Raw genomic sequence first — 14,756 nt, forward strand, 5'->3', positions numbered from 1 at the left:
CATCGTTATCAGCACCTGTCTCTCTGTAAAAGGTTTGATGTGTTCTGAGGGTTAATTTGGCCTTCCTCAGAGACTGGGACTGAGACACACACACACACACACACACACACACACACACACGTCTACACCAACATTGTGTATTCTTAAAGCCTCTCAAAGATCAGTCCTAGGAAATGTTCTCTGTACATGTATGAGTTAGCTTGTCACTTTGGGATGTGTCAGTTTCTACTTGTTAGAGGCATCATTATCTTTTCGCTTTACTTGCGTAGGTTTCAGCAACAAAAGTACTCGTTTTGGATTCAGTTTGTTCAGATATAATACGTGTTTGATACGTAACTGACGTTGGTTTTCAAACCATCAACCTCCTCTCACACCCCATATAGGGGGACTTTCTCACTCTTTTCTCACTCTCTACTACATCAGATGCTCTGACTGTCGGTGCGTTGGTATTACAATGCTGAGGGGCATGGATTAAAGATTGAGAATGGTTAAATTCATGTTTGACTGTATTACACCTTGGAGAAAAAAAGAAAGAAAAAGCAATGCCCTGGGGGAGCTAATAGCTGTCCAGAGCCGCCCTGTTCGTAATTGAATGACATATCAATGAGTCATGGCTATAGTTATATTATTCCACATGTTGTGACAAGAAATATTGAGGATGTTAGTATCCATTCAGCACATTCTGCACATTCTAATCCCCCCTTAGACTGTTACCTCCCAGCTGCACTTCATATACCTTGGCACAGGATATGATTTCATCACAAATGAATTCATAAAAAAAGGGGGGGAAAAAGCTTAACAGAGGACATCTTTCAAGGGGAATTTGAATACAACACCTGGCTCAGTAGAGCTCAGTTGTAGAGAAAAAAATGACCACAGCAAAGCGTGTCTGTCCTACTAATTCTTCCTCAGGACAGTCCTTCCACAGAGTTTACCCTTGAGTGAAGAAAGGTATAGTGGGAAACACCAGCAGCAGCAGCAACCACTGCAACCTGTACACCAGGTGTGTCAAACTGATCCAGTAAAGGGCCGCTGTGGCTGCAGGTTTTCATTCCAACCAAGCAAGAACACACCTGATCCAACCAATCAAGGTGTGAAGGCAAATCAGGTAGGTGAATAAGTCGAGTCAGGTGTGTTCTTGCTTGGTTGGAATGAAAACCTGCAGCCACAGCGGCCCTTTACTGGATCAGTTTGACACACCTGCTGTACACCCTCAGCAGAAAACACAAGGGAACGTGGTTTATCAGATGCATGTGTTATTAACCCTGGCAATCATAACCATATTGATTTCCTCTTTACACACTGAAGCTAATAGTATGATGGCAGATCACATGCCGCTTGTTGACTCCCTCAAGATAATGACAATATCATCCTTCTGTGTAATATGAACGCTGATATTCTAATCAAATTGGATTATCCATTAATGCACTAATAGAGGCTTCAGGTTCCCAGGAAGGAGTGACACTATAAATTTTCTCTTAGTTTGTCATTACTGCAAAAGTGAGACACAAACATGAAAATAACAGCAGAGCAGGTTAATTACAGTATTTGTGATATTCTTAATGGTATTAGAATATCCTGCTAAGAAACATGTGGCACTTTGCTGAAATTTAATTGAAGTAGAGGTAAAAGTCTCCAGATAAAACCGTTTAATGAAAGGTATCTATATTAGGTGTATTAATTCCAGAACATTATTGTTTTTGTTTCTCACATAATGTAAAAAAGATTGAGAAGACGGAGGTTTAATTCGATTTTAAATAAAAAAATAAAATAAATTGAATCGAAGGAAGTGACTTGCCATCATTAAATAAACCACATTTCATCGGCTCAAACACCGGACCATTTTTTTCTTTCCTGTTTCCAAGCAACAGTAAATTATGTCTTTTTTTTAAAGCATGACCCTAACCTTTCGATGAACTTAACTATTATCTTTATTCTTAATGAAGTAGCCATTTTTATCCAAACCACAATGCCCGCTTAGCAGTAAGCATAAAGCAGCGACATGAGTAAATAAGGGAAGCATTAACGGGATGAATAATGTCATTTTTAATGTCTGTGGCCTTAAATTTGCTCTCTTCAAAACCATGAGACTCCTCTGACAAAAACAGCAATTTTCCTTGAAGAACACAGGAATTTCTTGTGCACTGCTGGGTCCATCCATTACCTTGTTTATGTCTGGTTTACCACAGCGGTATGACCCCAAAATACACAACATTGTTGTGATTTAATTGCAATAAACGGATAAAGGGATACCGAAATAACTACATAATGAAGACAATGCATAAATACTCTTAAGTCATGGTTTGTTAGGTCTGTGTGCAAGACGATAAGCAAATTTCGAGTTGAACTATTTAAAAACAAAATTATAATAAAAAATTGAACCCAAACCATGATTCTTCCTTTAACCTCACCATATGGGTTTTGTGTCGTAATCCTTGTTGTGTCACAAAACAGATGTATTTTTCAACAGTGAATTGTAACAGTTTAGATAGGCAGAGACAAATGATGTCATCCTGCTGACTGGGGCAGAAAATGCTTCTGAGTTCCAGAGGGCATGGGCAAACTATGTACATGTCATTTCATTTGGGAGACGTGTTGTGATGGACAGATGGACAGATGCACAGACCCTTAGGCACACCACATGTGTGGCAAAAAATACACAAAGCTGTGCAGTAATGGTAACAGGAGTAAATGTCATGTGTTGCCTCGATCCTTGTTTTTTAGAGATCACAGAAGAGGAAGCAGGTTGAGCCAGAGCAGACTGTAACCTCTGTCCCTAATATTTTCAGCTTAGTCTCCTCGCTGCCCTTCAGGCCCTGCTGTTGGCATCCCGTTATCGTATTCAGGGGTGTTAGGTCCTTGGGCTACCGCCAGTGAGGAAACATGATTTTACATATATAAACCATTTATTCAGCTAAGGCCAAAGGGAAAAAAGAGCTGTCTCATGTGGAGTCAGGGTGGGAAAAAAATGTCATCGTACCCCCCCCCCCTTCCTTCTCACCAAGAAGCGTGCAAATAAATCTGCTTAATGTTTTTTTTTTCTGCTGTGGCAGTGACACCGTGTCCTGTTGCCCGATGCCTGTGGGCTCGGGTGGGAGATGTGGGCAGAATTTCATAGCAGCATTAAGCAAAGCTATCAAGGAGAATGTGAATGAATGACTGAGCATGAGAGGAAACAGCAGATAAACCTATTTGCCCAAGCCACGTTGATCATCATTATCTTTATGTATTGTATTCTCAGATAACAACATGAACGCTTTCTATACTCGACTGAACAAAGATGCCAATCACTCGCCTGTCATTGGTCTTCAATTTTCAAATTGCATCATGCCAGGAAGTCTTGAAACTGTCTCTTATTTCAAATGTGTTCAATTCCCAGAACTGAATCCAATAAATCATATTTTGAATAGAAATGAATGGAAGTAGACTTCCAGAATCTTTAACAAAAAATCTAAAATGAAGATCATTTATAACTGTTCTTGAACACCAAGCAACAAACAAACAGTCATCATCCACAACATTCCCCACAGTTTGTTGATTGGTCTTGGCCTCCAGCTGCTGGGCTAAATTGGTTCTCAGTGGATTTTTCTGACTAAACTTTTAGAACAATGTGAAAAGGCACAAGATGCTAACGATAACAGACTCATAACAGAGGGCACTAACCAAAATATATTAAAATTATATTTATAGACAAATAGCATGGAATGTGAATGATGAATCTCCTATCCAAGTTGATCAAATTCAATTTTTCTAGATTGTCTTGTTTACTTATGTCGGCCAGATAGTCATCATGATTACATTGACACTGTTTCATAACCTGTTTCTCCCAGTACATATGAAGCATGTGTACTAAAAGGGTATGTTGCCTGAAGCTAACTTCCTGTGAGGATGAAAGTTTATTTTCATCTTCACAGACACGGCATGCAATGAGAAGATAGTCACATGTGATGCAAGTATGTAATGTATGTATCAGGGGGCTCTGTTATTTGAATCATGGAATGAGAATGTATTGGACGTAATAATAGTACATGTACAAAAACCATGAAGATCATCTCTTTAAACAGCTTTTACAAAACACAGTATTTACTCTTAATGGATACAGACATTTACAAGAGACGAATGCATTATGTACAGAACATGATTTCTACCTCCTCTTCTGCTCCTCTGTGCCAATGGTGTTCCTCAAGGTTTAGTGCTTGGTCCTCTCCTGTTCAACTTCGTGCTCCCACCTGGCGACATTGCATGCCACCATTGCCTCCCATTACACTGCTATGCCAATGATGCCCAGTCCTACATTTCTACTAAATCAAATACCACTGCTTCCCTCTCAACCTGGACAGGCTGCCTCACTGAAATCAAATCATGGATGCAAGCCTACTTCCTCTGACTCAACTGTGATAAATCAGACATGATCATCATAGGTCCCAAATCCCTCACCGAAACCACTCATAACGTCAGCCTCACCACTGAAAACTCCACTCCCCCTCCAGTCTCCCTCCCCACACATTCCCTACCACAGAGTATTTTTTTCGACAGAAACCTCTCCTTCACCAAGTCAGTCTGCCCATCACTCTCCTTCGCTGCTGCTGCAAATGTGATTGATGCCTTCATCACATCCAAAATTGACTACTGACACAGCATTATTTATGACACATCATCCAAAGTCCAACCTAAAGTCCAGTACATCCAGAACTCTGCTGCTCTTCTGCTCCCCCATTCCAGCTCCTGTGATCACAGTACCCTTGTCCCCCAGAACCTCCATTGGCTCCCAGTTCCACAACAGATACAATTAAAAATCCTCCTGCTCTCTCTCAAAGCCCCTCAATAACCAGAACCCTCCTACCTCACCGACCTTCACCAATACCTCACAGCCTCCACTCGTCTGATACCAACCTCCTGTCTCCACTGCTCAGGATCGAGCACCGGACCTGGACCTTCTCACAGTTTTGTTGAGATCCAATTAATCTAAAATGCTGTTACTTGGGACATCACCCATTAAGTGAAACTCTTCAGCCAGTTTAATAGTTTTTGTCTTTTACTAGTTAGGGGTACTTGAAATGGTTCATTCTGATTGAAGACATTGGTGACAATTTTTTACAGAGTGATTATCAAGAACCTGCAGTAAAAATGTTAATTCAGCTATTAAAACATGTTAATGAGATATGTTTTGATGTTCCTATTTGAATTTAATAGCAAAGACAGCAGGTCCCTTCACTGAAGCAAAGACATACCACATAAGGTATCTAATTATGTAATTATAGGAGCTATGTACAAAATTAAGAAAAACACGTTATTGACGATTGCCCCCACATGGCTCTCAACATGGCGATTTCTGGGCCAGAGCATAACAGCTAATAGCACAAACAGCACGAGCACTGCAACCAATGGCAACAGAGCTGAGAGAACTTGCAGGCTTCTGCGACAATGCTGTGTCAAATATGGCGTTACCAGCTTTAACTGCCGTATTTTCGCAATGCGGCACAGCAGCTATTAGCTAGCCAGTGAGATACACACTGGAACTCTCATGCATGTGCAGCAGCATCAGCTGTGTAAACTAAGCACAGAGAAGCTTGATGCCATGACTCCACTATTTACTTAGAAAATGGTTGTGTAGGTGTCAAGGCTTTAATTGCTGTATATATGGAACCATTAAATGCTTCAGGTGCAGCTGACCTCTATTTGTGAGGTGTGCTGGTGGGATCTAATAACAGTGATAGCATGTAATGCCAAACGCAAGATAATCTACATCCCAGACCCAGTTGGGTGCTTCATGTGTAGTGGGGGGTGGGGGTGATGTCAGGACGGAGCGCTCACTTGCTGTTGTGAAGGAGACAGTCAGTCTTTTGTTTTGACTCAAGCCCCGTGTTGTGTGTTGAGAGGAATTCTCCTCAGTGTTCCTGAATACATTATAACGTGCTCATATATTTCAACAGCATCTAATGTTTGGTCTCTGGTGCAGCCCCACTGTGTGATTTAAACCGATAAGATGTCTAGATTTTTACATAGAAATTGTGCTTTGTTCAACTTGGGTTTGTGTAAGGCGGCAGACGGATCTATATTCAGGATTGATTGGGAGAACAGAGTTCCACTGAGCTGCTCTGCACATAGTAAAGAAATTGTTTCCCCCTAGTGGGCTATGGATTTGCCAGTATGCAGCAGGAACAGAAGGTACTTGAAATGACAAGTGCTGACAGCGAATGATGACTTGTGTGCCTCGGGAGACCGGACATACGTCACTGAACACAGTAAGAAAAATCACAATTGACATGACAGTCGATTGATGTTCTCCCTAAACGTGTCTACACCTGAGATGTACAACAACTTACCCTCTAAAACACAATATGGAACATGTTCTCTGAAACTGTTCTCATCGCACCGCCAGGACAATGTCAAACTTTCCTACCAGCTAAAATGATTTTCAAAATACTATGGTAGAACTTTACATTACAGCTCAGCAATAACAAGGCCATATGATGGTAATCATCATTAAAAATCTGAAAAAGTAAAGTGCTACTGATGTTTTGTGCCAACATATGTGAAACTCCATAGTAGTTCCATTATCTGCAACACAAATATTATTCCTCAAGTCAAGTTTTGGTTCATGTGGGATTTTCAGGAGGCAAGGGCAGTTTGTGAATGGAATTACAGCAGATTGATTGAGTCTTGGGTTGGGTCTTCAAATGAAACTCCAAAAATGTAGTGTTGCATTTAGATATAATGGGGTTTTAGAGATTTCACTCAATAATATATATCATCCAAGATCCACTACACCAGGTCCCAAGTGTCCCATATTGCCAACAATAGTCATGAGGGGTATTTTCAAAGACTTGACTGAACTCCTCTAAGGCCACAGGAGACAATATTCCACTGTTGTTCAACCTATAACTAGTAATTATAATCAGTGGAATCCCCTTTCATAATCTCATCCCTGATGTATTACTATTGACGTAATATGCATGCATGAAAGTGGAGTTTCTCTGTTATGGAGTTGGGATTGATGAGGGTCACATGGAGAAAAAGTTGAAAATTGAATTTAGTGGTGCTGATAGTTGCTTGATTTATTATAATGTTATTACATTTTAATTGAATTTCGATTTGAATTAAATACTACGTATGCCACACTTCAAATTATATGTCATGCAAATCATAACACATGGAACATTATATGTTGTAATTTAAACTTAAAAAAACAATTTTTTTGCTGCTGGGTCAGGTAGGAGATGGTTGCAAATCCCTGTTTAGCTCCCATCACTCTTATTTTACGTGAAATGAATGGAGTTCCGTAAAGAGAAAGCGTGTTGTGACAAGTGCTTTCTGTAGTTTGATCACAGTCGGATCACGCTCGGAGTCCAGAGGAGTTGTCGATATTGGTTTGGGAATGTTCTGAGTGGCTTCTCATACAGCGTGGTCTCGCTCTGATTGTTTTGCCCTCATTTGGCCAAAAGAAGCAAACTGAGTGGGGAGCGAGCAGTTCGGAGTTACAGGCAACTTCTCCAAGTGAACAAGGTGTGAAAACCCCTTAAAATCTCTCAGATGCCTCTCCAGGGGTCGTGCTGTCTGTCAGCTCTTTCCCTCCCATGAGGCTGACCTGCATACTAAATCCGCTCTTATTAATGAAACCGGTTTCACCTTAAAGAGGCTGACGGGGAGGCTCTGCTGTGCCACACTTCCCTCTGCAGGCACAAGAGCAGACCTCCACTCGTCTGCAGTGTGAGGCCGGACGGCATTTTTAGCAGGCATGCCGCTGGCCTCTGCAAACTGCAATCGTTGCATGAAACCCTTGCTGAGAGAATCATGCACCGTACGTGGCACTTTTACTAATCCCTGCTGCTCACCGCTATATATTGGTTTGTAAATCATCTTCATCGTGCTGATACCTTGTAAGGTATCAAACTGTGCCCAGCCAATTTGACTTTAAATAAAGAGATTTTCAAGAGGCATACAGTATGTAGGTAACATGAGCATGATAATAACTGGAAGGAGGAGTCATTTTCCCCCTTTTTTTGCTCATCCTCTATCAGACTGCAGGTTGCAAAGCCTTGGATTGACTCTCTCCCACAAGTGTTCATATCAGCTTGTATCAGACGGAATCCTTATGACTGCAGCAACGCAAGGTGCCAATCAGGTTCTGCAGGCAGGCTCGTTTTTGTGATTTTGTTTTTGTTATCTTGGCCTCAACTTTAAGCGTGTTTGTGTTGTCTCTGCCGTGGTGGCCTTAGTGTCAGATAGAACACACAGTATGTCTGACATTTTAGTCCAATGTAAATATACAGACCCTGAGTGCCTTTTGTTTTTTCAAGTCCTTTTCATCAGTCACACAGCAGCAGGATTGACAGGAGACCAGCAGAGGTGAGCGTCAGCACTGAAGACGAGTTTGACTTGTAACGATTCGTGGAATGCAACAAATGCTCTGCGACACTATATTGTTCCCTGAACTGGAAGTTGTGTTTCCCTCACACGGAGGTGAGGTTAGGGTCAGCTGTCGAGCACATGCCCCTCTGAGCTGCTGCAGAAGTGAATCCGTCACAAATATTGGCCTTTTATGTTTGCTCGCCAGTCTCCCTTGACTATGATAGAAAAACACGATGTCGTGATTGCTAGGAATGCTCCATGCTCGCGTGTTGGCAAATGGGAAAAAAATTATTATTCCGAGATGACTTCCCTTTTGCAAGCCTTGAAAATCAAAAATCCTTTATAAGCAAATTTGTTTTTATGTTAACCCTTTACATATTACCAGAATCAACGGCGTACAGCTCTTTCCACATGAGCTGAATGGAGCTAAGAAGCTGTTCTTTAGTCTTTGCATAGATGCACCACTCAACTAAATCCAAGATAAACACACCGTGCATCATTAAAAGATGCTCAGAGCAACAGGCAAACTTGTGGGGTGGAGTATGGACCGAACAAACTGTGGCGGGGAGCATTTGTGAATTTTAAATGATAAGATGTCGACTGTCCACCTGGGGAATTTCACCCCAGGAGGTATTTTTGTTTAGTTACCCAAAGTAACAATTTAGGCACCATAGTTAGAAGGTTAATGGCTGGTAAGGTAAAGAGACATCACAGGTTCGTAATCACAGAGAAAACCAGATAGGTGCGAGTACCAAAAATGATGATTATTTTTCACTCAATAGCACTCAACATACACATATATTGGACGCAATACAACAATTATACAATGACCTGTGGCTGGACACCATGCTTTAGGAGCCTAGTGGCCTATCAGAGAAAACGGGAGGCACTAGGAGCAGGGCTAGGGGTTACTGGGGACATGAGAGGCTAACAGACATTTCCTACCTACAGAATTAATTTGATTGGCTTGAAAAAGGAAAATGGTCAGGCAATTAGAGAACTTGACCAGCTCTATTATCGTGAGTACATCCACATCTTCTGACCTCCAAGGGTGCCTTCTCACCTGCCTTGTGTGGTAAAGTTCCAGCAAACTCTTTATCCATTAGTTTGGTTCATTTAGGCTGGAGTGAAAGCTAGTATTTCAACTTGGCCCAAACTCCACCTGGAAAGGTGGGTCGCAATTGGTTCCCAAGCACGATACTAGATATGGGACATTAAAATAATTTCAGGAGCTAAAATTCTATTACATTTACACAGTTTATCTGCTCTTTAAATGTGAAGGAAGCAATCTCCTATGCAATTATGAAAGATCCACAACAATAGTAAAAAAAAAAAGAGTTAAAAAGGTGAGTGAAACAGACATGTAGTAATTATATCCCATTACAAAAATGCCTCAATTTAATGCTGCAGCTGTCCATCATTGTCCATTAGAAGCCTGTTCAGAATGGGCTGGATGTTTGCTGCTTGCAGCTTTCTCCAGAACCCCTCATACAACTCTGTGGCCCCAAACTAAAAGAGCCTCTATCAGCTTCAGAATCATTATCATTCTAAATGTGAAAAACATTCAAATATGTTACTATCCTAAATCATTGTGTTGTACAGATTTGTCTTTCACGCTTCACTTGAAGTAAACATTTGAATACAGGACTTTTGGAGTATTAGTAGTTTTACTATTAAAGGGATAGTTCGGAATTTTGGACATAAGACCTATTTTCCAAGTGAGCCGGTGTGTTCGAGACGTCTGGAGACGTTTTCAAGAAATTTCATTCAGTTCTTCTACTTGCCGAGTTCGCTTATGCTATGGCTAGCGCAAGTCAATGGTTCTTAGCTAGACAGGCATTAAAAACAGTCTTGCCCACTCCACAGTGCACCCGAGGCCAATCAATTAAAACACTAGACTGTCGATGTACATATCTGTGTTGATAGAATCATATTTGAAACAAAACTAACCTCGCATCGCATGAATCATCTATTTTTTGAGGAACTAGTTTCTCAGCAGCAGCGGAACTTTACTTTGCTCCGTCGGACTCAAAACTCGAAATACTGCCCGTAAATAGGCAATCGAACCGGGCCAAACTGTCGGCACTTATACCCCCAAGGCTGTCTGAAAAGCCCTCGGAGCTCACTCAAACACCGGGCAGCCCACGGCCACGCAAAGCCACAATTACGCACCGCGAACCCGGACCACTGCTCCGTCCGAAGAACCGTAAACCCTCAGACGCGTTGCGGGGATTCCCTCCAGTAAATAGACACATGAACACCGACGAATAGTCGGCCTCGTGCCCTCAGAGCTGGATGAAAACCCCGCAGACCGCAGACCAACACCGGGCAGCGGGCGGCTCCGCGAATCCACACATGCGGACTCTCCGTCGGACTCAAAACTCTAAGAAGCGCCGCCCGAAATACTGCCCGTAAATAGGCAATCGAACCGGGACGAATTGTCGGGACTCATGCCCTCAGACCTGGGTGAAAAGCGCTTGGACCTCACGCAAACACCGGGCAGCCCACGGCCACGCGAACCCACAATTACGCACCGCGAACCCGGACCTCTGCTCCGTCCGTAGACCCGTAAACCCTCGGACGCGTTGCGGGGGATTCCCTCCTGGCACCACCGGTCTCCGTTTGTTCGGTCCCGGTTCTCAGCTCCAGCGGGGGCTATCTCGGTCTCCATAGACGCTCGTTCACGTTCTGCACTTTGAGCATCCCTCTCACGCAATCCCTCTGTATATTCAGGCTCGTACAGGTACGGTTGGGTTTGGGTGGAAAAAAACTCCTCATCAGAGTCTTCAAAAGTTTCAGTATATTCTCCAAAAGTGTCCATTTTAGCACTGCGGGCTACTCTGCGTCTGTAGCAATGACAGCAGGTAAACAAACTATTATAGAACCCGGAAGCGAACTCGGCAACTAGAAGAACTGAATAAAATTTCTTGAAAACGTCTCCAGACGTCTCGAACACACCGGCTAACTTGGACAATAGGTCTTATGTCCAAAATTCTGAACTATCCCTTTAAGTATTCGTGTTACTATAAGCGATGCCTAGATTGACAGTTTGATTAGAGTTTCCGAGCTTCACCGTCAGCGATTGGCAGCTGCAGTAGAAACTCCTCGGCTCTGGTTGATTGTTTTGTTGTGGGAACTTGCAAATGCATTAGGAGCCCTAAAAAGGAGGCAGATGAACCTGCATTGATCACAGCTCATCTGTCTCAGGCACTGCTGCAAGGAATTAGTGACAATTTGATAGAATACATGTGACATCACGATATTGTCAAACTGTTTCTACACTTTCAACAGCAAGTAACGTCTTCAAGGTTGATTGCTTATTGTTGTCGTCCACAATGTATTTTATTTGTTTTCAGTGCTGAGTTATTGTCTTTGTGCATTGCATTGTACCCATCAAAAGCATGCTTGAGTTTAGGATAATTCATTTTGTCACTTGCTCAATGTGAACTACTTGAACCCTGCTTCGGATGAGTAGGTAGAATGGACGCCATTCGTGAAGAGCAAATGGCCAGAACTGACAGGCCACTGTTAACTGTAAAGCAACCTAGCTACCCTGCACCTGATCAGGTCCACACAGGAACTGAGGCAGAAACGGTCTCTGAGCAGTGTTGATATACTTGCCCTGGGTGATAAGAAAATCTCCTGTTGTTTGAAGCATAATAGAAAAATCTCCGTCCCTGGTTCCCCGCCCAGCGGCAGAATCCAGTCGCTGCTAGATGAGCGGAATTTAAAGCCCATGAAATACGGAAAAGGGCACTGTGTTGGCCCAGAGCCTGGCCACCCACTCAGCCTTCAGGCAGGGGTCCCAACCCATCACATCTCTGCCTTCTCCCTCCGTGTCTCTCTCCCTCCCCATTCACTTCCACACACTATTTGCTAAATTGGTTACACACTGTTTATGTCATTATGATGAAATGAGCCCTGATTGCCCAGTACTTTGCCAGGTAAAATAAATGTGTTATTCTATTACAGCATGACAGACAGGGTTGCCCAATGATAAATATAAAAAAGTCTTTAGCATCACAAGGTTTGCCAGGGGCCATTTTGGCTCGATTCAAATGGTTTTTGCCAAGTGGCAGGATGGCTGCCAGTTTCCACAGCAATCTCTGCCACCTGTGATGGATGGCCCAGTGGGTTAGGCTACACAAACGCAGCTGTGATTGCATGAAGCCATAATGGAGGAAAGGGGGGACCTGTGAGCGGGAGATAGACAGAGGTTTCATAAGCTTTCATATTGCTTTGAGCTGAACGAGTGAGAACAGATTCAAAGCTTGGGGAGAATTAGCTGAGGTCAACCATGGCTGCACTACTTTCCTCTGTGCCCTGACAGGGAAATAATTGAACAAAAACTTAGTCAAGCCAAACACACAATATTTAGGATTAAACACAAATCCAAATTTGTCAATTATACAGGGACAAGGAACTTTAAATTTACTTTTTTTTAAATAAATACATGTATTTGCTTTTGCACATCTGAGTGTAGTCGCACAACACATCAAATAACAATCAAAAACCACAGTAGTTTACTCTGTTTCTCAGGGAAATCTATGAGATGCCACTTTTATTGGGCATTATATATATATATATATATATATATATATATATATATATATATTAGGGATGCAAATTATCGAGTAATTCATTAATCGATAGTTGTTTCATCTTATCGATCGATGATCGATTAATTGATAAGCGGCAATTCTTCTGAGAAGCTGAATTTCCCTCTGAATAAGTAGATCTACTGCATACATAACATCAAATGCTATCTTCCTTATGATATAAAGAAAAAATGCAAATCATATTTTGAATAATTTCATTTTAATGCATCAATTTGGGGAATTTTGAGAACCAAAATATGACATATCGTTTCCTGACCAATTTCTTACAAACTGCTGGTACTGATACAAATGTTGACATACTAAATGGGGTTGAGGAGTTTAAGCATTCAAGAAAAGATGAAAACAAAAATGACTAAAACACAGTGCTGAGCCTTTAAACTATTAGTTTATTATGACTATTATTATTATTATTATTATTCATATTAATATAAGTGGGTGACTATTCCTCAGCCTTCCTTGGTGTTTTGGGTTTGACTAAAACCCCGTTCACATACTTCGCCACTCGCCCATCTCTGAGCGACAACTGCCAATGAATGTGAATGTGTTCTAGCGGAATGTGGCCAGGACAGGCGATGCGATGTGGGCGGGGACGGAGAGAAAATAACTTTAACTTTCTGCGATGTGAGTGAAGCGAGTACCAAGTGAGTACCAATCAGAATGTAGAATAGAGATGATTGACAGTTGACGTCAACAGAGAGTTGCTGCTTGAAACTAGCCGCCGGCGGCAGTGAGTTTTTTTGCTATAGTCTCGTCGTGTGGGAAACACTGCTCCCGGTTCTCGTTTTGTCTTGTTGTTGTCGTCAGAGCCCTGCTTCGCTTGTGTTCGCGCATGTGCGTCAAGTACGTCTGGCGTCAAGCGCGCCCTCACGTGGACTGGCGGGGAATTACGGGTTCAAAACGCAATTAATTACAATTAATTTATTTTAATCGAGTAATTTCTTATCAACAATTAATCGATAATCGATTAATTGTTTGCATCCCTAATATATATAAATGATGGCCATCAATACAAATAATAAATGATGGGCATCAATACAAATCAGAATGATTGATGAAACAATTTCCAACTCGAAAAGGCAATTAATCATTTCTGGTAAAGTTCTATGATGTCATTCATGTCCCTATCTAAGCTTATGTGAAAAGAAAATTGTGGATCATAAGAGCAAAAAACATTTAAAATGCAAAAAAGGAAAAGGGGCGTTATGCCTCAACAAGTCTACTTTCTCCATGGATGTTTATTTCCTGCTCTTGAATGATTCAAGGCGGCAGCTGTTGTTAAGTCACCCCTGACGGGTTTAACCCAAGTCTTTTTTGCATCCCATTGTTTGTTGCAGCTGCACAATCTTCGTTTTTTTGCAGATTTATCCATATTTGTACATGCCAAACTGACCGAAAAACACAACAACTTTCTTTTTACACACAACCAATGCACATAAGGGTGCCTGTGGTGAATGATGGGTGGTGGTTTCCACTGCTGCTGTTATATCAGATCTAGGATGGGAAAGCCAACAACGTAATTCATAAATCAGGGCTTTTTTTCTTTCTTTTTTTTGTAGCTATAATGTGTTCTCAGCCAATCAGTGCCAGATGTTGGATTGTTGTGTAACAGTAGAATATTCTGCATTTCCTCCACAGAGAGACATGCTGGACGTCAGTCAAATCATGAAGGATCTGGCCAGTATGGTCCACGAACAAGGGGACGCCATAGGTAAGATATTTCATGTGCTTTGAATATTGTTTACATTGCCGTCTCGCACTCAATTAGCAAAGGTTACCTTTGTGGTC

At 41.9% G+C, this 14,756-nt stretch overlaps 1 protein-coding gene across 1 annotated transcript in view; it reads left to right on the forward strand.

Annotated features, from left to right (window-relative positions):
• tsnare1 (T-SNARE Domain Containing 1) overlaps positions 1–14,756 on the forward strand; it is a 114,070-nt gene that overhangs the window by 58,644 nt on the left and 40,670 nt on the right. The window contains exon 9 of the mRNA XM_084027916.1: positions 14,607–14,679. Within this exon, the coding sequence (XP_083884042.1) occupies positions 14,607–14,679 (73 nt within the window). The remainder of the gene's footprint in view (positions 1–14,606; positions 14,680–14,756) is intronic.

Source organism: Eutrigla gurnardus, assembly GCF_963514095.1.
Source record: "Eutrigla gurnardus genome assembly, chromosome: 14".
Lineage (NCBI taxonomy): Eukaryota > Metazoa > Chordata > Actinopteri > Perciformes > Triglidae > Eutrigla > Eutrigla gurnardus.